General features: G+C 35.0%; 2 protein-coding genes across 6 annotated transcripts in view; both read left to right on the forward strand.

The window, feature by feature from the left end:
* Positions 1-1,888: 1,888 nt before the first annotated feature.
* The window catches only part of LOC127496295 (sialic acid-binding Ig-like lectin 14), a 36,165-nt gene continuing 12,097 nt past the window's right edge, over positions 1,889-25,956 (forward strand). For 2 of the 5 annotated variants that reach the window (XM_051864154.1, XM_051864155.1), the window contains exons 1-8: positions 1,890-2,060; positions 5,775-5,834; positions 6,003-6,383; positions 6,567-6,863; positions 18,785-18,884; positions 20,188-20,220; positions 24,075-24,107; positions 24,251-24,298. In XM_051864154.1, the coding sequence (XP_051720114.1) occupies positions 5,795-5,834; positions 6,003-6,383; positions 6,567-6,863; positions 18,785-18,884; positions 20,188-20,220; positions 24,075-24,107; positions 24,251-24,298 (932 nt within the window). In that variant the 5' untranslated portion in view covers positions 1,890-2,060; positions 5,775-5,794. Of the gene's footprint in view, positions 2,061-5,774; positions 5,835-6,002; positions 6,384-6,566; positions 6,864-6,980; positions 7,084-7,302; positions 7,342-9,269; positions 10,359-18,784; positions 18,885-20,187; positions 20,221-24,074; positions 24,108-24,250; positions 24,299-25,956 lie in introns of those variants that run through there. The other 3 variants (XM_051864153.1, XM_051864157.1, XM_051864156.1) reach the window with 3 other exon arrangements.
* Positions 2,115-25,956, forward strand: part of LOC127496305 (sialic acid-binding Ig-like lectin 14) — a 139,998-nt gene continuing 116,156 nt past the window's right edge. The window contains exon 1 of the mRNA XM_051864192.1: positions 2,115-2,507. The gene's annotated coding sequence lies outside the window, so the exon portion shown is untranslated. The remainder of the gene's footprint in view (positions 2,508-25,956) is intronic.

Raw genomic sequence — 25,956 nt, forward strand, 5'->3', positions numbered from 1 at the left:
CGACGGTGACGTCACTTGCGTACCCTCTATTATATGATAGGATGAATAAGCAACAGTTGTAAAAGTTAGGCTCCTGAGTTTGATACTTTTGTAACCAACCACAGAAGGTACACAGGGATGAAGAGAGTGTTGCAACCTCAAGCTGAGGTCAGCCAGATGAAGACTACAGTGAAGAAGAGGAAGAGTGCTAGAAGAAGACATCAGCGTAAGTGACAGAGGAAGGACATCTGCATGAGCAAATTATGCATGAGCATAACAAAAACATTCATATTAATTTGGGTTACATTATCTATTTTTTTAAAACATTTCTTTAAAAAAATATTAATGATTTATGCATTTTAAGGGTAATTTTGCCAATTAATGCCAAACAAAATACACAAACATAGATTTATGTGGGGTTTTGTAGGCTATGGACCTTCAAGGAGCTGTGTGGACACAGTTCAGAGCTTGTAAGCAGATATATACATCAATATTCATTGCTTACTTGTTTGCTTTGCATGGTCTTGCTAGTAAGTTTATTTCAGTGTTTTCTGCGTTCACCTTGTCAAATATGTTTTTTTGTTTTGTTTTGTTTTTTCTCTCTCTCCAACGAATAAGTCATCCTGAGGGAATCCCAGATGGGCGTAGGCCTACATAGTCTACAGTAGTTATAGAGGTCAAACACGACACTGATTTGTGAAAACTTTTTTTATCGCATCGTCTTGTTTCAGTTTTTCTTACTGCTCTTCTGATTTCCACTTGCATTAATATCCTCCTGGGACCCAGGAATAGCTTTTTTCTGTTTTAGTGAATTTCTCTGGTCATGGATATTGGGAAGCAGAATCTCTCTTTACCTTCACCCCAATAAAAGAGGATGATCTGAGCTCTATCACATGCACTGTCAAGTACCACGGGAGTGTCCGGGGTGAAATGCAAGCCACACAGCCTATCTTTGTAAAAGGTATAACAATAAAACTATTCTGTGTATATAATGTGATAATGTAATAGTGATAATTTTAGCTAATTACATTTTTTTTTTTTTTTTTACCAGAACAAGCAACTCTCAGCCACTTTCTGCCCCTTTGCAACCCTAAGCCCAGGCTATCTTAACCCTTTCATGCATGAATTATTAAATCACAAAAGTAATCATTTTGATGCAAAAGAATCTTCCAGGTCAGCTTACTTATCTATGCTTTCCCTGTATTCTAATTTAACTAAACAAACCAAACTCACCATCCTGTACAAAAGAAAAGAAAAACAAACTCCAAAACCACCAACAACAGGTTTCTTGAGGTAGGCCAAAATGAAGTGCCACCAGCAGCTCTTAAATAGGCAGAAGCCACAGGTGTTAGGGATAATCAGGCTCCGCCCCCATCCAATTGGGAACTATGCTCAGAAAGAAAAGTGAAAAGAGACAACAAGAGAAAGAGCAGGGGCTCTTTCTAACAGCTGGTCAGTGATGAAACATTATTGATAGTATCTAACTGAACTGTTGATTCAATAAGCTCTGTCTAAACTTTACTGATGAACATGATCTACTTTACATTATGCCAATAAGAGTTTGCGGTAATACTTTATTTTACAGGGTCCATATTACACGTTACATGTAGTTACTGTAGTAATAACTATAAATTATGCATAATTACATGCAACTAACCCATAACCAAACTCTTATCCTAATCCTAAACCTATAGTAAGTACATGTAGGCTAGTTATTATTACTCAGTACTTAAATGTATAATTACACTGTAACACAGACACCTTAAAATAAAGTGTAACCAAGTTTGCTAATATTTCTTTGAATTGTACAATATTGGTTATATAGGCCAATTTCTCTCAGAAGATAGCTAATAAAGGAAAAAAGCTGGCCATGCAGCTAAAAACAGCTTGGTCAGGCCAAGAAAACACTTTTATGCACTTTTGGTTTCGGTAGGCTACAGTTTTCCACTGCGGTCAGCTGATTTCCCTGACCGCCGAGGATCTTCAAGGAGCTGCGTGGACACAGTTCACCATCAGAGCTTGTCGCGCACCAGCCCAGCAGATACGTCAATATTCATTGCTTACTTGTTTTGGTCGTGCCAGTAAGTAGGCCTATATTTGTTTATATTTGTTTGTTTTCAGCCTTTAACTCCACAAATGTTTTTTTTTTTTTTTAATGATCAAGTCGTCCTCCCAGCCTATGTACACTAGTTACAAGGGTCAAACACGACATAAAGTTGAAGACGGATTTTTAAATTTTTGGTTAAACATTCCTTTAAAGGTGTTTTTCCCAAGTGGTTTCACTTTTGAATTTGCCCCATAGCCTACAGGATGCAAGATATGCCTTTAATTCCAGCGGTTTAAAATTCCTGTCTTTTGGCTAATTGCGCAGTCTTACACTTGTAAATATTGCTTAGCCTACATAGCGAGTCTTTATTTTATAATGCGTAGGTAGTCAAGCTCTAAAGTTGGTCCCTAAGAACCTATAGTGTCATCTTGTCCTGCCAGATTTTTTCCCCCCACAGTGAAGCTTCTGCTGCAAACGCTTGGTAAGTCCGTTAGTCAGGATGTCAGGAACTTGAGCCTGATTTGTGAAAACTTTCCTTATCGCATGTTGTCTTGTTTCGGTGTTTCTCACTGCTCTGCTGATTTCCACTTGCATTAATATCCTACTGGGACACAGGAATATACTTTGGTCTGTTTTAGTGAATTTCTCTGACACAATACGTCACAGTTTTAAGTCTGGATGTCGTATAAAGAGCATTCCGTTTTTTTTTCCCGAGATTTACATTTAGTCATTTAGCAGACGCTTTTCTCCAAAGCGACTTACAAATGAGAATAGTAGAAACAATCAAATCAACATGAGTACAACAGTGTGTAAGTGCCGTGTCAAGTCACAGTTTCATCAGTAAAGTGCTCGTAGCAAGGTTTATTTATTTATTTAAATATGTAGTCCTACACAAATAGATGAAGAATAGAAAATCGGAAAAAGAAAAGTAAATAAAAAGTGCTAATATTGCTGCGTCAAGTGTTGACAAAAAAAGATATGTCTTTAGCAGTTTTTTGAAAATGGCTAAAGACTCAGCTGCTCGGATAGAGCGTGGTAGGTCATTCCACCAACCAGGAACAGACCAGGAGAAGGTCCGTGAGAGTGATTTTGTGCCCCTTTGGGATGGCACCACAAGGCGCCATTCACTTGCACAGATGCCATGTGTTTGGAGGTTTCACCATGACAACTCGTTCTCCCTGGTCTTTAAAAATGTCTGAAATTAATTTAGTGATCACATTTAGCTCTCTTTTGGAAATGATCATACTTTGTAATTATCATTTAAATCTGACTAATTTTCAAAATGTCGTAAATCAACATGTCAGGAAAATGTTATGGGGTTTCTAATCAAAATATGACTTTCTGTAACAAAACAGGGCATTGATTTCATACATGTTCACTGTAGAGGACACCAGAACTTAAAACATGTTTATCAGGCATTTTGGGAGACACAAGTAAAAGTACATACCAGTATTTCTATGAAATATTAGATATTATTATGACAATGTCGCAAATTATGACTCCCACTATTACACTTTTTTTTCATTACATGTTGCCCCAAGAACACATTAATAAGCAAATTAAAAACATTGTATAGTACATTGTATTGAATAAGACTACCCATTTATAGCCATTTTACCCACATATTGCATAAAGTAAAATGGTAAATCAATTCATTCTGTTATATCTTTCATAACATAGTTGAGAATCATCTTCATACAAAGTTTGATTTAAAAATAAAAAACCCTGAAACCTAAAATTTGATTGGTGAAAGAAAAAAAAATCCCATTGTTTTTGCCTATAAATATCTTTTGTCTTTTCAGCCTGGTCTCATTGTTAATACGTAGGTATTAATACGTAACTTTCAAAGACACAAAACGTACATTTTTGTACGTTTAGAAAGGTGCTAAAACGTACAATATTGACGTAATTATGGCACTAAAACGTAAAAATATTTACGTTTTTACAGCGAAAAAACGTAAAATATTTACGTATCGTTCATGTCAAGTCAAGTCACCTTTATTTATATAGCGCTTTTACAATGTAGATTGTGTCAAAGCAGCTTTACATTGATAACTGGTACATTATTTGTCTGCACAGCAGCTCTTAAAGAATAGTGTCAATGCAGGCAGATCAAAGCACTGTTGAATATCAAATGTCAAGTCAGCTTAAAGTGTGTCATAAAGATATATGTATAATTTCAATTTTATCGTTCTGTAGATGAATGTAAGATCCCTAAACCCCATCCCGAACCTAAACCTACCCATTTTATACAGAATGTTAAAAGAATAAAACATAAAGAACAGAAATGTGTAGGAAAATGACAATTTTAGTAAAAATATAACATTAAAACGATATTTTGAGCCACTAATTCTACACCTACCCCTAAACCTACCCATAACCATTTCTTTAAACTACCTACTGTTATAAATAAAAGAATGACAGACAAACAAGCGTAATCACAATAACTTCTTTTTTGCGAAAATGTCAAAAGTGGTACCAAAAGTAGTTCAAATGATGATGAGTTCCAGTCACAGTCCTCTCTGGCGGTAATAGTTTTTTTATAGGGTACAGAGCAGAATTTAACTTATTAATCCATGAAAATATGATGAATCCGGCTTCTGTCCGTGAAGGCGCGACACTCATTTCACATGTCAATCCACTGAAACACTGCATTTCGCAATCTGTGACGAAGCAGGTGAGAACCAATGAGCGTTTGATATCAGTGCCGTAAACCATGTCGTAACACTTCTCGAGGGTGGCGCTACTTTCAAATTTGAATCATAACGAGCGCGAGCTTTGACTGTGACGGTCGCTTTTGCTGAGAATGAAGATGAAGATTTATGGATGAAGGGCCGAATTTGGATCTGTTCCTTACAAACATATGGATTCTAAAGATTTGGAGTACAGTGAACAAATAAAATGGATGTGATTTTTGAATTTGTTGTGCTTTGGTGTATCTTATGGTTGTATTGTCAGTCGCTGCATAGGAGAAAACGCCTTCTGTGTCTCAGCAAACAAACTAAATATTACAAAATGGTTAAACAATTACAGAAATTTTATTCATAAGGTTTCAAATTGTAGTCTTGTTTAACATTATGTAATCCTCCGAAACGAGCAGCACAAGTCACGAACAGAAATGTTATTTCATATTATGTAGGTGAGTAAACTGCTTTCAATAAATTCGACTAAAAACAACATTAAATCATTAAAGCCACGATTTTAATATTAATACATGGGAATTCATATACATTCACACTTTACGTTACATGATTTACGTTTTTTTGCTGTTAATTAAGTATTTTTACGTTTTAGTGCTATAAATACGTCAATGTTGTACGTTTTTGTATGTATGAAAACGTAAGTAAATGTACGTGTGGTAGAACCACAATTTACGTAAAAATACACACGTTTTCTCATGAGATCACGTTGGTCTTTTTTTAGTCCTGGTGTCAGATTTGTGGACATAGCATAACATATGAATAAAATATCTTTCTTCGAAAATGTTTTTCCCCCATTTGTTTATGCCCTAAACAATGTAATGACATGTAAAAATATTAAATTCACAAAACTATTTTTTTTCCTGGTTCTCAGGAGGAAATGATCAATAAATTAGGCCTATCGATTTTCGTTTACATTTTCTATCTCCTGAGAACTCTCAGGTATATGAACACTATAACTGAAGACTATCCAGTGCCCTAGACAAAGATTGTAAATATGTGCAAAGCAATCAGTAACATTTCCAATTTCTGTGTTTTTGCCTGTTCAGTTTCTAGAGTCCAGTCCAGCATGGGTGTACGGGCACAAGTTCTTCTCTGCTGGCTTCAGGGTATGATTTTAAATTTCCAAACATTATATGAATAAATTATTTTTACATTTTATAAGGTTACTTCTTTAAAATGATTTGTATTGAGATACAACTTATTTAAATGTAAATTAATATATATATTTTTTTAAGTTTATTAACTTTACTGATTTTATTATTATGATTTTGCAGTTATCTGTGCTGTCGTGTTTGGTGATGTTTGGAAGGTGAAGGTAGAGTCTGAAATGGAGACTCTGGTCTCATCTTGTGTCGTGTTGCCCTGTTCATTCAAATACCCTGCTCAACAACAGCCCTCCAGTCGTATTAAAGGCATGTGGCACATGAAGGACAAATGGGAGGATTTCATCTATCACAATGATCCTACAAGGGTTCTAGACAATTTCAAGGGTCGTACAAAACTGATTGGGTCACTGGGTGATTTAAACTGCTCCTTGGAGATTGATGAAGTCAAAAACCATGACAACGGCCCGTATTGTTTCAGGGTGGAATTAGAGACATCTAAAATAGACAAATACTCCTTTGTGGATAACTGTGTGACAATTAATTTGATTGGTAAGTGTGCTTTTGAGCTGTCAACCTGTAATTACAACACATAAATAGGGTACAAAATAAGAAAGCAAATTAAAAAAATAGTCCAAATTATGTTTTTGTGACTAAATAATTATTAAATAAGCTCATTTTTTATTTTATTTACTATGTGAAATATATGTTTTATCATTCAAAATATATGTATAGAGCAAGCATCAAAACCTGAGCTGCAGGCTGAGACGGCTGTGCAAGAGGGTCAACCCACAGTCTTCAAATGCTCTATCCGGCACACCTGTCCGTCCCATCAGCCCACTCTCAGCTGGAGCCACTCTGGAAAAACCATCATGAGCTATAAGGACATTGGTCATGGGAATTGGGAAGCAGAGTCTATCCTTACCTTCACCCCAACAAAAGAGGATGATCACACCTCTATCACATGCACAGTCAAGTACCACGGGAGTGTCAGGGGTGAAATGCAAGCCACACAGCCTATCTTTGTGAAAGGTATAACAATAAAACTCTTCTGTGTATATAATGTGATAATGTAACAGTGATAATTTTAACTAATTTTATATATATATATATATATATATATTTTTTTTTTTTTTTTTTTTTTTTAAGCAGAACAAGCAACTCTCAGCCACATCCTCATACCAACCATCTCTGCTCTTGGAGCTGCTCTTTTGGTTGGAGTATTGTGTTTATTTGTTGTCCTGAGATACAAGTGAGTCTGGATCTGACTTTAACATAAATATCAATGAGTAATATTAGAACACATCCCTGAAAATGGTTTACACCATAATTATAATAAATGAAAATAACTAATTTGATGTAAAATTGATAATTTCTTTTAAAATACTGCATTTTTATGTGAGCATTTGATAATGCATTGTGACATTCTGGTATCTTTCAATATGATTTTGTTCACTCAAATCTTTCACAGGAAGCGCACTGCAGACCTCCAATCCAGATACAACAATGCGTAAGTAAATCGTAAGTTAGCATTTATTTCAGTTTGGCTTTAAGTCTATGTCAGTGAACTTTGACATCATCTATATAGTAGTGTACCCTTAAAAGGTGTATATATATATATATATATATCCCATCATAATGTCTTTTTTCAATAAAAATGTATTAACACAGTAGAGAAAAGCATATACTGTAGATCTGTTCACAATATATAAAAATGAGTTCTGTCAATTAAAAATAAAAACTAACTAATCGCAGATTTCTCTGTAATTAATCATGATTAATCACACCTAACATTAAAGTTTTTAAAGGGACCTATTATGCTAAAATCACTTTTATATTGATTTTGAACATATTTATGTGTCTGCAGTGTGTGTACACAGCCACCCTATTATGGTAAATATCCATCCACTCTGTTTGTTATTTTCCTCATAATTCTGATTAGGAACGTACTCCAATGTGACGTCACATTAGAACAGGCCCCGCCCATGACTGGCGACAGAATCTGCCCTGTTGGTGCGTTCAAGTCCTCCTGGGAAGTTCATATTTACGTGGTGGGAAGTCATGTTTACAATGTCAGGTTCGCTAACATCACTTGCATCGGAGTAAGATGGCAGTGTACCTTCTTTCAATTAACAACACAAAAATACAGCAAGGATTTTAACTCTATACTTCTAAAAAATGAAGAACAAAGAATGTGCATCAGGTGTGTTTTGCTTTTTTATGTTTTTAATTAATTTATGGAGCCACTGTAAACTGTATCGGTACATATTATATTGCTATATTACAATGCTATCATATCTTGAGCAGGCAATTAGCTTACTTCGTTGTAAATACAAAAGCCTGACAATATCACTGCAAAATACCTTTAAGTATTGTTGTATTCTACCACATTTCTCACTGACACATCCCCATCTCTTAAACATCTGGGCTTCCCACTTGTATTTACAACATTGTGGTGGCGTTCATGTGCACTCAACTCATAAATACGATCTTTCCGACATGACTTGAAAGCACCATACCTTAGCTCTTCCCCATAGTGTACCATGTTTATCTCATCGCCAGAGCATTTAACAGCAGTATATAGATACAAAAGTTGTATCCATATACTGCTGTTGTATAAAGATACAAAAGTTATTCAGTCAAGAGCAGTGACTGATTTTATGTTTTTCTTTTGTTGGTTGATTCTGTTTATTACGCTGACGCACATGACGTCCTATGACATCCTATTTTCTCACAACTCCTTACATTCATTTAATACTTTGCTTACAAGGATACTTGACAAAATGGGAATTTTGACATAGTTTTGTTTGTTTTTGTCCGTTCAAGCGTGAAAGAAGTGCCATTCTGTGCACATTTCGGGTGTTTGTTCACAGAGAGCTGCTTCACAGGCAGCATGCCAGTACAGATTTGAGTTCTTTTCTGCGTCTTATCGTGCTTGAATGGTTTATTACACTTGAATGAATGATAGCATGATCATATACTGTAGCGCAGCCAAAGGTTGACAGATGCTTGTAAAAAAGATGCTTGTAATTGCATTAAATATTTGTAACACATTAAACTGAAAAAAAAAAAAAAAAAAAAAATTCACGCATTAACACATTTTGACAGCCCTAATAATAATATAGTTAGAATATGTTCAACCCAAAAGTAAGCAATGTAATTGAAATTAAAGTCATCATAATTGTTTTACTAAAAATGATAATCCCAAGTGTTAAATGTTTTTTAGAATATGGAGTCGATTATCAAGAATGTTTCGCACACAGTTACTATACTTTTGAATTTTTTTGAATTTTTTTTTGCATCTGAACTACATTTAATTAACCTCCATCAGTTATGAATGAACTTGAACTAAATGAAACAAATCTCTCTCTCTCTCTCTCTCTCTCTCTCTTTCTGTGTGTGTACATGTGTTTGTGTTTGTGTGTGTGTGTGGTCCAGAGAGCAGAGGCAAGTACACAACAACTTTCTAAAGTGCTCTTCTGCAACAAACCAGGACAAAACAAATCCTCTGGTGGACATATACTGAATCTGTGGCATGTTTTGTATTATATTTGTGGTATAAAGATTTTTTTATGACTTCAGCATAATTGTAATCCATCATTTGTATAAAATATTTTGTGTATGTCAAAAGTTTATGTATCAAGGAATTATTTTAGATCAATCTGTTCAGCATGTTCAGACAACAGAGTGACTTGTGCAATGTTGTACTTTTCTCATGAAATGTGTTTTTCCTTCCTCTTTCTCAAAATAGATCAGCACCATCAGATATAAAAAAAAAAAAAAAATCTTTTTGAGGAGATTTTTTTTTTTTTTTGGTGGTAGTTAATAATGGGCATATAGTTACAATATGTAAAACTAATTGTTTTACATATTGTGTCATGAAATTGACGTTGTTGACATAAGACCTTCAGTGTCACACGATCCTTTAGAAATCATTCTGATATGCTGATTTGCTGCTTAAGAAACATTTCTTATTATCAATGTCTTTTTTCTGCTTAACATTTTTGTGGAAACAGAGATACCATTCAAACATCTGAGGTAAGATAAAAAGAGGGAGAAATAAATAAACTTTAATTCATCAAGGATGCAATAAATTGATCAAAAGTGACAGTGAAGAAAAAAGATGTTACAAAAGATTTCTGTTTAAATAAATGCTTTACTAAATTTAATACATACATTTAATAAATGCTGTTCACCGAACTTTCTATTCATCAAGGAATCATGAAAAAAAGTATCACCATTTCCACAAAAAATATTAAGCAGCACAACTTTTTTCAACATTGATAATAATAATAAGAAGAAATGTTAACTGAGCACCCAATCAGCATATTAGATTGATTTCTGAAGGACCATGTGACACTGAAGACTGGAGTAATGATGCTGAAAATTCAGCTTTACCATGACAGGAATAAATGACATTTTATAATATTTTTGAGTAGAAAAATCAGTTCTTTTAATTTGTAATATTTCACAATAATACTGTTTTTGTATTTTTTGATTAAATAAATGCAGCCTTGGTGAGCACGAGACTTCTTTCAAAAACAAAAAATTTTAATGCTTCCAAACATATATATATATATACAGTATATATTTACAAAACAAGAATTAATCTTTTTGTTCTCTTACGCCCTCTTATGTAATCAATAGAATATTTTTGAATATAAATTTTACTGTATTATGAACACAGTATTAATGTTTGTATTCTTTTTGTGTCTTCTTTGTAATCAAAGCTTATACAGCAGTAAAGTTTTTTTTTTTTTTAATCATTAAATTTGACATTCAAACAGTCAGAAGCTGTTGTGTGTTACTTATCCTGAGGGGCCATTTACATGACACCATTTTCGACTTGGCTGTTCATTTACATGACAACATGTTTTCAAAGTGCCCGTTTTTGAACGTTCAGTGTAAACTAAAAATATGAATTTGTGAAAACGTTGACATCATTTGTATTGTTTAGTCTATAGGCACAGTGTTTCTTTACAGAGTGACATTGCCAACTACTGGCCTGGCATGAATAATACAGCATTTTTAATCGTTTTCACGGATCTGTGTGATTTGACAATGGTGTTGTCTGTACGGGAAAAATGCAAAGGAAAAACTTTTCTGTTTTTAGTACATTGTTGTTGGATTAGCCTAGTTATTGACAAAAAAAACCCCACAATACTGTTTCATATGTGAACATCTGAATCCCTTCGTGAAGGGCCCTACCACAAGTCTGTTAGCGAAGGGTACATGAGATGGTCTCTTCACGGAAGTAATTTTATCATTTATGGTCAAGTGACCTGAATGGCAAATCCTCACGATTCACTTTAAAGCTAGATATGGCGGGAGAGGTTGAGTTAACATATAAACAGAATAATTCAAGTTGTTTTGTTGTGATATATTACACACATTTTCGTCATGCATTTCATAAATACGTTTTGTAGGTAAAAAATGTTTTAAAAGGATAGTTCACCCGAAAATGAAAATTATCCCATGATTTACTCACCCTCAAGCCATCCTAGGTGTATATGATCTTATTTCAGATAAATACTAATCCTTAGTCCTCCAAGGTTTATAATGGTTGTGACTGGGGGGGGCACGTTTAAAAAAAAAAAAATATATGCATCCATCCATAATCAAAGTAATCCATACACACTGTTGAAACACTATTTAACAATATGTAGGCTATTTTGAGCCTAAAAGGTTCTGCTTTTGAGAGAACATGAAAGTTGTCAAAATTAATGTGTCATTTGTTTTTTTGGTCAATATGCACTGATATGCAATATGCAATAGTGGCCTGACTTTGACCTCTATGTCTTCATCTGTGTTTAAGATACTGCGAAGAACAAATGATAGAATAGAGTCTACAGTCTCTTTCAATGTTTATTTTTGCTGAACATTTACTGTATCTTTATTCAATTTGGCTACAAAAATATTGGTAACAGTGAAAATGTTAGAATTGTTTATGTATTATAATAATAATTAAACAAGTGACTTATTTTAAAGAAAGTTTCATGCAAAAAAAATAAAAACTGCACAAAAAGATACATTAATTAAGATCACCGTGACATCAGGAAAGTTAGTTGTGAGAAAAGTCTACTAATTGTTTGCAATTTTATGCAATGGTTATTGCATAATTTTAAGATAATATTTTATTCAAAGTATACTTGGATATTATTTTACGTAAAACTTTTATACAAAAACGTGTATTTGAAATGTTGCTTTGACCTTGTGACAGACATGGTTTGCAGAAATGCAGTTCATCAAAATGAATGGCTACTGCACTGACAATGAAAAAGGGAAATTTACATTTTAAGGACAAACAGGAACTACAATGCATCCAGAAAGTATTCACAGCTCTTTACTTTTTTCCACATTTTGTTATGTTACAGCCTTATTCCAAAAGGGATTAAATTAATTATTTTCCTCAAAATTCTACAAATAATACCCCATAATGACAACGTGAAAGAAGTTTGTTTGAAATCTTTGTTTGAAAAATGTATTAAAAAAATAAAAATAAAAAAAATCACATGTACTATAAGTATTCATAGCCTTTGCTCAATACTTTGTTGAAGCACCTTTGGCACCAATTACAGCCTCAAGTCTTTTTGAGTATGATGCTACAAGCTTGGCACACCTATTTTTGGACAGTTTCTCCCATTCTTCTTTGCAGGACCTCTCAAGCTCCATCAGATTGGATGGGGAGCTTCAGTGCACAGCCATTTTCAGATCTCTTCAGAGATGTTCAATCGGGTTCAAGTCTGGGCTCTGGCTGGGCCACTCGAGAACTTTCACAGATTGTCCCATAGCCACTCCATTGTTATCTTGGCTGTGTGCTTAAGGTCGTTGTCGTGTTGGAAGATGAAACTTCACCCGTCTGAGGTCCAGAGTGCTCTGAAGCAGGTTTTCATCAAGCATGTCTCTGTACATTGCTGCATTCATCTTTCCCTCTATCCTGACTAGTTTCCCAGTTCCTGCCGCTGAAAAACATCCCCACAGCATGATGCTGCCACCACCATGCTTCACTGTAGGGATGGTATTGGCCAGGTGATGAGCGGTGCCTGGTTTCCTCCAGACATGACGCTTGCTATTCAGGCCAAAGAGTTCAATCTTTGTTTCATCAGACCAGACATCATAGTCTGAGAGTCCATCAGGTGGGCTGTCATGTGCCTTTTACTGAGGAGTGATTTCCATCTGGCCACTCTACCATACAGGCCTGATTAGTGGAGTGCTGCAGAGATGGTTGTTCTTCTGGAAGGTTCTCCTCTCTCCACAGAGAAACATCGGGTTCTTGGTCACCTCCCTGACTAAGACCCTTCTCCCCCCGATCGCTCAGTTTGGCCGGGCGACCCGCTCTAGGAAGAGTACTGGTGTTTCCAAACTTCTTCCATTTCTGGATGATGGAGGCCACTGTGTTCATTGGGACCTTCAATGCTGCAGAAATTTTTCTGTACCCTTCTCCAGATCTGTGCAATTGATACAATCCTGTCTCAGAGGTCTACAGACAATTCCTTGGACTTCCTGGCTTGGTTTGTGCTCTGACATGCACTGTTAACTGTGGGACCTTATATAGACAGGTATGTGCCTTTCCAAATCATGTCCAATCAACTGAATTTACCACAGGTGGACTCCAATCCAGTATGTACATGTGATTTTTTATTTTTAATAAATTTGCAAAGATTTCAAACAAATTTCTTTCACATTGTCATTATGGGGTATTGTTTGTAGAATTTTGAGGAAAATAATGAATGTAATCCCTTTTAGAATAAAGCAGTATCATAAGAAAATGTGGAAAAAGCGAAGCGCTGTTAATATTTTCCAGATGCACTGTACTCTGCACTGTAATGATTTAAAAATTTGCGTGGAGCATACTTTTCTGAATTAAGAAACAGACTACTGTTATAAATCCAACACACACCTGCCTGAAGCTAGTTTCAAGAGGTCCTGACATTCTCCACTAGGAGAATATATACTCAGTATACTCATTGCTTTATGTATTGCTCTCCTTCACAAAGGCAGGGTTGCACATTTCCCAGTTCTGCACTGAAAATTGTTCCTCTTCAGGCTCCAGTGCTGATGGCAGATGGCAGTAACGAATGTCATTTCCTCTTGCAAGATTTAGTTTTGCCATACTGCAGTCTTTCTTTAACAGTACTTTCCAATGCTTGTCTGTTCCCAGGCCGTCCTTAAAAGGGACTTTGTATTTTGGGACATCCTTAGTGAGCTTTTCATTTCTCTGAATATTTCTTCCTGGGTCCTGAGTCAACAGAGGCCTTGATGTTCCATTGCCCATGATATATAGTGAGATGCGATGAACTAGAAAAGAAAAATGCAATAAGTATTAATAATTACATTTAAGTTTATTTACTTTCTTGCACCGTAATTATAAAACCTGTACATGCATAAACTATTCAGCATGATCAAAAGTAAAAAGGAAAAGTATTCATTGACATTACCTCAGTTGATTTTGAAAGGATGTCTCTTTTGGTTTGAAATCCGATTTGGATATAAATAGTGATGAGTGCGCTAAACTTCCTGTTTCAGCTCTTAGTGAGTGGTGTGAACAGCTTTGTGTTAGATATGTGTTTCTGTTCTTTGAATGGATTGTGGAAATTAAATGAAAAATAGGATTACTGAGCACAATGGTTCCTCTGATCCTTTACATCAATTGTTCAGTGATGAAACATTATTCTCACAACCCTTGATCTAATTGAACTGATGTTGATTCAATAAGCTAAAATAAGGATGTGATTGCATCTGAAGAGTTTTCAAAGATTGTCTTATTCAACATTTTCATCTATATTCTCAAATGAGATAAACAGAGATTACATGACCTTAGATCAAGAGTGTAAATTAACTAGGCTATAAAATAACTTGAAACTTCAAACATTCCCTTTAAAATTATGAATTATGTAGGCTTATGCATTTTAAGGTAGTAATCTTCAGCTTTTGCCAAACAACATTAACATACACAAACATACTTATGTGGGGTTTAAACAGGCTTCATAAAACGTTGTAAAACTACAGTGTTTTTTTAACTGTAACAGGAAAAATCAGGTTTGTTGTGGATAAATTCACTTTTGGTTTTGTTTTTTATTTCCATAGACTGACCGCAGTGGACCGTCAGGTATCACGAGAAATCACTAATTATCACAGTCAGATATCCTATTTTCTGACAGAGTTTGATTACAGGAGGAGCTGTGTGGATGTTATTGAAATGACTCATAGAACATATTTTCCTGAAAAATGTATATTTTGCTGAGTTAGACACGTTCCTGGGTCAACATATTTTGTTGATCCTAGAACAACATTCCTGTCCGAAAATGTATTCTTAACCATATCCCTACCCCTAAATCTAACCCTACCCATAAGTTATCCGTAAAATCAGAGGTAAATGAAAGGTGAATAACACCGATGTAGAAGCACCTAACCCTCGTCGTAAGCCTAAACTTGACAAAGATGTTGATCCAGGAACATGTCGCACTAGGTGAAGTCCCGCTCCACATTTTTTCTTGTTCTAGGAAGCTGTTTCACTCAAATATACATCACAATAGGGAAGAAAAGACTATCTCAACTTCCGTTTCATGCCAAATTTATTTTTGAACAAAATTCTCTGTAGTAAGAAGACAGTAGTCCCACCCCTATACAAATTTAGAAATGTCCTTATTTACACCCATATATCTTAAGAATGCTAGGAAACACAATACATTTTTGGAATCCAGTTTGTTTCGATTGTCAGTCTGTTCCATATCATGTCAAACGTCTCTCCTTGAACCTTTGGTGCGAACCTGAGCCCATTTAAGGTCCATGAGACGACCACATACATGACTCCTTTATGTAAAAGTGTTTGCAGTAACCGCTGTCCCCTATCAACTGAAAATCTTACTTTTCAAATGTCCAATTTTGCCACTAAGTCTTTGTAGTGAAGAGAATGTAATCTTACTCAAGTTCTTAAAATCAAAACTGTGTGTGGGACTTCAAGAGAGCAAACAGAGTAATTCTAAGTCATATTTCAATTTAACATCACAGGACAATGTTGTGAAGCAGTAGTTTACAAAGAAAACTTGTTGAATCTGTTCTGGTCAGACAAAGTCTACTAATGTTTACCACTTCATCTCCTGATTCCTGCTGTTTCTCTATCTCTTGGACTGCTAGAGGACATAATGATTGATTTTGGATGTCAGAGAAAATTCAGTGTTGACTGGAAGATACCAGATTTAACAGATATCTTGTGATGGGAGGTGTAGTAAAGCAGCTAAGAATAGGAATTCTGCTTTGGTCAAACCACCTAAAGATGCATATTGCTGTTTGTTTTTGATCAAGTAATAAACATTCATTCTCTTCTAGATCTGAACTTCACTCTGATGTCCAGCGTCCTCAAGGGATGCAAGAGAAAATGAGAAATGACATAAAGGTCTGAATTCTCAGAAGTCTGTGAGGCACAATATACTTCCTGTTCTTTTTTTAAGCGATTTATATCTCTGGTTTGCATTAGAATTCAGTCATTCAGTCAGTCAGTAAAGGCACACCAGTCACACTCTGAAAATTAAGGTAGGCTCCCTTTCTATTTTAAAATAATTATCATCAAGATAAAATGAATGAAAAATATTCCTGATTCTAATAATATTTCGATCTTAAAACAAATGTCTGTGTATATGAAATTTTATGAATAAATGATGAATGAGAAAAAACAAAATACAGAGGTATTACCTTGTATTATTTCATATATTTAATATGTTCTTCTGTTAATATAATTTAGTATACAGATACAGTTATTTATTAAAGTTAATTTCCACTATTTATATCATATTTGATTGCTTATTGAATATTGCAAGATGTTTTATCTAGTGTATGATTCATGTTAGATGCATATGTATCATTATTATTATTGTTTATTTTTTTGCAGATGTAAAAGTCCATTTACTCTTAATTTACTCACATGCATATTTCTAGAGAACTGAAACAGGTTGTTGTATTAACCTCAATAACAAAAGAAAATAAATAAATAAAACTTCACACTTGCCCTCCTAAGCGAGGCCCATATCTATCTTTATCTTCTTTTTTTCTGTTTGTCCAGTATTGCTTGTGACCTAATAAGCACAGGCAAATGCTAAGCTTAGAATGTTAGACTTGTACATACTTCCCTTCTGTCTTGACTCTCTGACTTATGAAATCTCATATTCTCTTTGTATTTGCTTCAAGTAACCATTGATTAAATTTGTTTTTCTTTTATTAACAAATATCAGTGTCCAACAATCTTGTCCAACAACCTTGCATCAATATCAATAAATTATAAAATTTTTGTTTCCAGTTTTTATCTCCTGAGAACTCTCAGGTTGATATACTGTATATGATCACTATAATCAAAGCCTAAAAAAAAAGATTGTTGTATGAGCAAAGTAATCAAAATAATCAATATGTTTTTGCCTCTTCAGTTTCTAGAGTGCAGTCCAGCATGGGTGTACGGGCACGAGTTCTTCTCTGCTGGCTTCACGGTATGATTATAAAGCATTATTTCCGAGAAAAAGAAAAAAAACAAAATTACATAGCGCTTTTTAAAATGCAGATTGTGTCAAAGCAGCTTTACAGTGATAACTGGTATATAATTTTAAATCTAAATCTTATAGCTCTTAAAGAAAACAGTGTCATTGACCAGCTTAAATGAATTCAGTATTGATTCATTCCGTTGTAAAAATCAATAGTTATTAATTTAGTTAATTTATCTATATATCAGCACTGGAGTAAACAGTGATTGTCCAGCTCAGTTCAGTTCGCATACAATGGTGTCAATGCAGGCAGATCAAAAACATTGTTGAATATCAAGTGTCCCCAACTAATATGAATAATATGAATATATAAATTATATAATATGAATTATATAAATATATATATATTTTTTTAAAGATTATTTTAAAAAAACATTTCTATTAAAAATGTGTGTACTTTCAAGTTTAACTTTCACTGATTGTATTATTATTATTATTATTATCATTATTATTATTATTTTGCAGTTATTTGTGCTGTCGTGTTTGGTGATGTTTGGAAGGTGAAGGTAGAGTCTGAAATGGAGGCTCTGGTCTCATCTTGTGTCGTGTTGCCCTGTTCATTCAAATACCCTGGTCAAAAACAGCCCTCCAGTCGTATTAAAGGCATGTGGCACATGAAGAACAACAGGGAGCATTTCATCTATCACAATGATCAAACAAGGGTTCTAGACAATTTCAAGGGTCGTACGAAACTGATTGGGTCACTGGGTGATTCAAACTGCTCCTTGGAGATTGATGAAGTCAAAAACCATGACAACGGCCAGTATTGTTTCAGGGTGGAATTAGAGACATCAAAAACAGACAAATACTCCTTTGTGCATAACTGTGTGACAATTAAGATGATTGGTAAGTGTGCTTTTGAGCTGTTAACTACAAAATAGGATACAAAATAAGAAAGCAAACTAAAAAATGGAAAGAGTCCAAATGATGTTTTTGTGACTAAATAATTAGTAAATAAGCTAAATTTTGCCTTTATTTACTATGGGAAATATGTTTTGTCATTTAAAATATGTATATAGAGCAAGCATCAAAACCTGAGCTGCAGGCTGAGATGGCTGTGCAAGAGGGTCAACCCACAATCTTAAAATGCTCTGTCCGGCACACCTGTCCGTCCCATCAGCCCACTCTCAGCTGGAGCCACTCTGGAGATCCCACCATGAGCTATAAGGACATTGGTCATGGAATGTGGGAGGCAGAATCTCTCCTTACCTTCACCCCAACAAAAGAGGATGATCACAGCTCTATCACATGCACTGTCAAGTACCACGGGATTGTCAAGGGTGAAATGCAAGCCACACAGCGTATCTTTGTGAAAGGTATAACAATAAAACTCTTATATTTATATATCGTTATAAGTGATAATTTTAAGTATTTTAAGTTATTTTAAATTTTACGTTTTTTTTTTTTTTTTTTTTTTTTTACCAGAACAAGCAACTCTCAGCCACGTCGTCATACCAACCATCTCTGGTCTTGGAGCTGCTCTTTTGGTTGGATTACTGTGTTTCTTCGTTGTCAAGAGATATAAGTGAGTCTGCATATGATTTTAAAATAAATATCGATGAGTAATATTAAGGAATGCATCACTGAAAATATTTAATATTTGGGTAAATTCCTTATATTGAGTAAATTTAAAATTTGGGTAAATTACATATTTGATGTATAATTGGTTTCTTTTAAAACACACACACACACAAAAAGGAAACTGCACACCAAACAAATTAAAAGTTCAAGATCCACTGAAAAGTAGTATTTTACTTATTCTCATATTAAGTGACAACAGAAGCAGTTGTCTAATTTTGTTAAGATTTAAGCACTGAATATAGTCCAAGATGAACTGAAACATTTTTCTTTTCTTTTTGCGCACACTCACTTTTTTGTTAGTGCTCTTTGGTATTCTGTTGTCACTTTATTACCAATTTTCAATGGATCTTGAACTTTGGAATTTGTTTGGTGTGTGTGTTTTTTTTTATTTTTTTCTATTTTTTAATGTTTTTTAAACTGAATCTATGCACCCATAAAATATTCTTCATGTACACATCGGTGGAGGACTTTTTCTTATTCTTTTAAAACACTGCATTTATACAGTGTGTGAGCATTTGAGAATGCATTATGACAGTGTTACTCAACTCCAGTCCTCAGGACCTTCCTGCCAGAATGATTTAGATGTCTCCCTCTTTAACACACTAAGAAGCTGATGAGTTGAATCAGGTGTTTTAATTAGTGAGACATTTAAAACATTCTCCATCCTGAGGAATGGAGTTGAGAAACTGTCACAAGTGAGGCTCCCGCACTTCCTCCCCCGCACCACCGGAGGGAGCCTTCACCGGAATATTGAGACCATCATTCAGACTACATTTCCCATAGGCCCTCATTCCTGGGACTGATTGCACACACACCTGCACCACATCACACTCACACTATTTAAGCAGCACGCACACACACACACACACACTGCGAAGTCTTGATTTGCCCCGGTGATCATTTCTAAGCGGTTTCTGTGGATTGTTGTTCTGTTGCCAATTGGACTGTTTATCTCTTGTGACTCTCTGCTGCCTGCCTTGATCCTTGCCTGTTTACTGGACTGTGTTTGTTTGCCGCCTGCCCTGATCTCTGCCTGCTTCCTGGTACCGTTTGTCTGCCGCCTGCCTCGACCATTGCCTGTCCCCGTTTACGTCTCTGCCTCTGCCCTTACCTGTGTATATACTATTCTTAATAAAAGCTGCAAATGGATCCCCATTCTGTTGACCCATCATTACAGAAACACTGCATTACAACATTCTGATATCTTTCAGTAATATTTTGTTTTAAATCACCCAAATCTTTCACAGGAAGCGCATTGCAGATCTCCAATCCAGAAATGGGTGAGTATTAACAGCAGTTCTAACATTATAGTGCCTCATTCTGATTTATAATTTGTATAAAAAATTAAATTTTATTTTATAAAAATAAAATTTGTGGCTTTGAGTTGCAGTGTCTGTGAACTTTGAGTTATTTACAGTGTACTCTAAAAAGCTGATAAAACAAACTTTTAACTATATATATACATACATACATACATAACTGCACAGGACAAACAAGGGACTTATGAACAACCATCACAAAACAAAAAAAACAAAAAAAAAAACAGTTATGGATCATCCAGGTAATGACGCACAGTATTAATAATCAATGGTTCACAAACTTTTGAACAGGGTTATTTTAATAAATTCAGCTATTTTTTGTCTTGTGAATTATATGTAAACATCTTTTATGTAAAATATCTTACTCAGGACAGTGCTAAATAAAAATAACGTGCATTTTGTATGATCTCTCTTATTTTGTTAAAATTTTTCACATTTTCACAGATTCTGCAAGTGGTTTACATACTTTTTCTTGCAATTGTGTATATATATATTAGGGGTGTCCCTTAATAGTTGACGATTCGATGCTCCGATAGGAGGAGCCTGATTCGACTACCAATCTCACAGTCAAATCTTCACAGAGGTGTTATGAGACAAGATATGGGGGTGCTCGATATCTGATTTTACATAGACCTACCGGTTTTCTCCCAATAAGTTAATACAGCCTATTATGATAATGCTATTAAAGGAATAGTTCACTTTCAAATAAAAATTTCCTGATAATTTACTCACCCCCATGTCATCCAAGATGTCCATGCCCTTCTGTCTTAAGTCGAAAAGAAATTAAGGTTTTTAATGAAAACATTCCAGGATTATTCTCCTTATAGTGGACTTCAATGGTCTCCAAACGGTTGAAGGTCAAAATTACAGTTTTAGTGCAGCTTCAAAGGGCTTTAAACGATACCAGACGAGGAATAAGGGTCTTATCTAGCGAAACGATCGGTCATTTTCGGAAAAAAATCAAAATGTATATGCTTTATAGGCACAAATGATCGCATCACAAGTGCTTCCACCAGAACGCTATTCTGTATTCTTCAAAAAAGCTTACGCTAAATGTCCTACGCCTTCCCTATTCAATTTACGGAAAAAATGGAACTGGCGCCACGTTCGTTACGTAAGTTGAATAGGGAAGGCGTAGGACATACAGCATAAGCTTTTTGAAGAATACGGAATCGCGTTACCACATCACGGTACCACGCTTGAAATCACTGAGCTCCTGAGAGTGACCCATTCTTTCACAAATGTTTGTAGAAGCAGTCTGCATGCCTAGGTGCTTGATTTTATACACCTGTAGCCATGGAGGTGATTGGAACACCTGAATTAACCCTTTCGCACGTAAGTTTAAAATATTCTTTTTAAGGAGACCGTTAGAACGTATCACTTTATGGTTTCCATGGTGACGCGTCATTGCTTGTTACGTGACACACCGCAGCGCTGTATAACTGATGATCTGCTTTCATTTAATTTTTCCTTTTTTATTCAAAATATTCACAAATTTGTTAACTATAGCATACAATATATAATATTCCGATTGCCAAATATGTGCAAGTGGATGTGTTTTGCTGTTTAAACACGATCATGTTAGATGAGCCATATGCGCGACGGGCGCCGCCATGTTAGTTTGCGCCGCACAGAGGATCTGTTGGATTTACAACACGTGAATTTATCCACTTTTCCCGAAATACATGAAACTAAGTGAGTCGGTGAACTGGGGAAGAATAGAGTAAGCTTTAAAGTTACTTTCACAATGTGTATCTGATATGAATAAAACGTGGCGTCTAATTATAATGGAAAGGGTTGTTATTTCCGCTTCTATAAACATCATTGTGTATTTTACAGACTCTAAATATATTGTTTTGTTAGTACTCATGTGTATTTAAATGTCTGAAACCTAAAATAAACATTATTTGGTTGAAAACACGGCATAATATATGAAAAGCGCTGCGCGCGTCCGTCTCTGGTTTAGCGCTAGCCAAAGCGCGCACGCACATTTGAATTTGGCAGTTGATCACGTGAGGCACTGAACGTTCTAATCACACCGGTGTGATCGTACGCGTCAAAAGGTTACATGATTTGGAGGGGTGTCCCAATACTTTTGGCAATGCACTTTAGGCATTTTGCACTTGTGATTGATTATGACTATATCATTTTTTTTATTATTATTTTTATTTATTAGAACGCTATATTCTGTTCTAATTCAATTCTGTAAATTAATTTGAATGTTTTTCGGTGCATCGATGTTGCGCTGTAGAGTTAAAGCTTGCTCGCACGGGCAATTTAGCCGATCAATTCGATTTGCCGACGTGTGAAATGCGTACCTATCTGTAGTTTGGCCTTTCTGCAGTTATTTATATATATATTTTTAGGTTTATTAATCCAGAATTTATTTTCTTCTATATCTTTGTGTGGTGTTCTGTACATCATGGCTATGAATGTTTATCCACATTGCCTTTCATTTCAGTTTAAAAAAGATAAAAAGTCATTGTCAGTTTTGTCTATCACTTGACAGTTTGGTCACTTTCTCAGAAAGTTGTTTCTTTGTGCTGTGTGTGAGAGAAAATAAAAGTTGTCTTAAGGCCTTACTTCATTTTCACCGTCCCGCTCCATCGCGTGCACGGTTGAGTGCGCAAGCCTTTCAAAGTAGCCTATACTCCTTTGGCCTTGAGCGCGGAAAGAGTTCTAGTGGACTGCAGTTTTTCAAGCTCACACATATATGATTTGACTATCAGTCGACTATGGGCAATCTGTTTCGAATCTGATTCGACTATGTAAATCCGTAGTCGGGGACATCCCTACAATTTACCTTGATCTTCAAATTCAAAAAGTTTTCACCCCCTGGCTCTTAATGCAATGTGTTTCCTTCTGGAGCATCAGTGAATGTTTGAACCTTTTTTAATAGTTGTGTTTGAGTCCCTCAATTGTCCTCAGTGTGAAAAGATGGATCTCAAAATCATACAGTCACTGCTGGATCACTGAGGATCCTTTACAGGGAATTTGTGAAATGTTAAATGGTGCATCTCCCTTTGATGTCGGCACACGTAATCTTAAGACTTTAGTTTTGTTGAAGCAACCTGATATTCACACAAATTCACTATTTTAAGACTTAGCTTTGTATAGCTCAAACAATTCGCTTCTTCACGTGGATTTCCTTTGCTGTACACAACTTGGTTCTCAGGAGACTAGCATATTCTCACCGGAGCACACACTGCGCTTATGTCCTGCGTCATAAGCTGGGACGCCACTCTCTCGTGAACACATGTACAACAGTTAGCGGAAGCTAGAGATTACAGTTTATAAAGTTTTAAATATGGATATTTTTCTTACACAAATACATCGCTTTGCTTCAGAAGGCCTTTGTTAAACCTTTATTAGGTATAAGATATATATGTGTGTGTGTGTGTGTGTGTGTAGTTATGTGTAGAGCTTGCTTTAACTCTTTAACTCCCCATTTACCCCCCTTTAATTTGGCTCCAAATCTCCCCCCTCTACAAAATATTCGACTACTCCGTTAATATTCGTCCATGACATTTTATATTTTGTCTTTCTTCTTTTTCTGTTAAAAAAAGAAATAAAGAGAGATCAAAATGTATGTCTTATCTGACTGGGGTGGAGAGGGGAATTACATTGGGTTTAAAGATGCTTCCTGCTGATGAAACCACATAGATCTGTTTCCAATCTACATTTTCTAATTAGTAACTGTATTATTAATGAAAAATGTAACAATAAGAACCCATAAGTAAACAATGTAATTGAAGGTAAAAAAGTCATCATAATTGTTTTACTATGATAATCTCAAGGGTTAAATGTTTTTTTAGAGGATGGAGTCAACTATCAAGGATTTCTCGCAGGTAATTACTATACTTTTGAATATATTTTTATTAACATCTGCATTGAATAATTCATCAACCTCCATCAGTTATGAAAGAACATGAACTGAATCAAATCCTTGACTTTCTGTGTGTGTGTGTGTGTGTGTGTGTGTGTGTGCCAGGTTTCGTTCAGGTGAAAGCAGCGGTGGTCCAGGTGGCAGAGAGCAGAGGCAAGTACACAACAGCTTCTAATGCGCTCTTCTGCAACAAGCCAAGACAAAACAAATCCTCTAATGGAAATTTACTCAATCTGTCATTTGATTTGCATTTTAATTATGGTATAGAGTTGTTTTTTTATGAATAGAGACAGCAGGAATTAAAGTTGTGGGACTGGATACTATCTGTAATCCATACTTTATACTAGGACAATAAATGGATAAAAGTTTATGTATTAATAATTTTAGATTAATCTGTTAAGCCTGTTCAGATGCAATGTTGTACTTTTCTCACAAATGTATTTTCTTCCTGTTTCTCTGTAGAGATCAGTACTGTCATATAATTTGTCAAATATTCATTATGCATATTAACAAATATGGTATATATGGTATGCAGTGGACGTTTTTGGGTATTGATAGTAAATAATGGGTCTAGTTACAATAAGGGAAGTCACCTAAAAAAATATATATATATAAACTCAGCATCTGTGTGACCTTACTCAACTGATAGCAGGTAGGCAATATATATTATTTGGGTCTTGGATACACTTGTTACTCTGAAAAAAATATTAATAAATTATTTTTATGTTATAAAAAGAGAAAGAGATCAGACAAAGAGTCAAACTGTATATGGTGCTGATGTGTTATTTTCAGAGGTGGGCAAAGTATGCAACTCCATTACTTGAGTAAAAGTAAAAGTACTACTGGTCAAATATTACTCCATTACAAGTGACAGTTGTAAAGACAGATTTTTAGAAGTACTTGCTTTTAAAGTACTTGAGTATCAAAAAGTAAATGCATTATTTTATTATTGTTGTGTTGTTGTATGCACGCTGCCATCATCATGATGGTTTAAGCCAGTCAGTGACGCTCCATCTGATGTGCTAGCATACAACTACCTCAAACTCATTTATATACTTGTTTACAAGTTACAAAGCTCTTATCAAAGTCGAAATAATACTAAAAAAGAAGGGTTTCTACATTGTGTTTATTTGACAAAATTATGCTAATACATATTTATGAAAGGACTTCAGTTAACATTATTAGACCAACTACGTTTTTGCATGCTAAATAACGTCATTGTCGAACTTTAGCTATGTGTTAGTGGTGTATCCACAAGACTATGCAACTTGGCAGGCAAATCCATAAAAAAAAAAAAAAAAAAAATCATTTGACTGACCATACTTCATACCAGTGTTAATTTTGACAGCAAGTTTTGATTTAGTTTTAGTCATAGTCTTTTGACTAAAATGGCATTTAGTTTTAGTCTAGTTTTAGTTGACTAAGTATAATAAGATTTTACTAGATTAAATCAACTAAAATTCAGTACTTGTGCTCTGGTGTCTGAGAGGCAGCTTTTTGTGTGCGCACAGAAACCCGGATTGAATTGAGTTCTTTTTCGTGTCGTCACCCTTTTCAGACCTATCCACATGTCTGCTCTTCTCTTTAGTCTCATTTTTATTCATATTCAGATTTTTGTCAGAGTTTGTCATTCAAATCTGTTTTTTATTTAGTTGTCATCTCGTTTTCGTCAGTGAAAAAAATGTGATCAAAATTATGACAAAAATTATTCATCAACTAAATGAACATTGCTTCATACTGAATCTTTAGCTCTAAAAGCACAGACAATTTCCATTTCAAGCTTTCACCAGAAAAGTTTAGACACCTCAATA

Source organism: Ctenopharyngodon idella, chromosome 15, assembly GCF_019924925.1.
Source record: "Ctenopharyngodon idella isolate HZGC_01 chromosome 15, HZGC01, whole genome shotgun sequence".
NCBI lineage: Eukaryota > Metazoa > Chordata > Actinopteri > Cypriniformes > Xenocyprididae > Ctenopharyngodon > Ctenopharyngodon idella.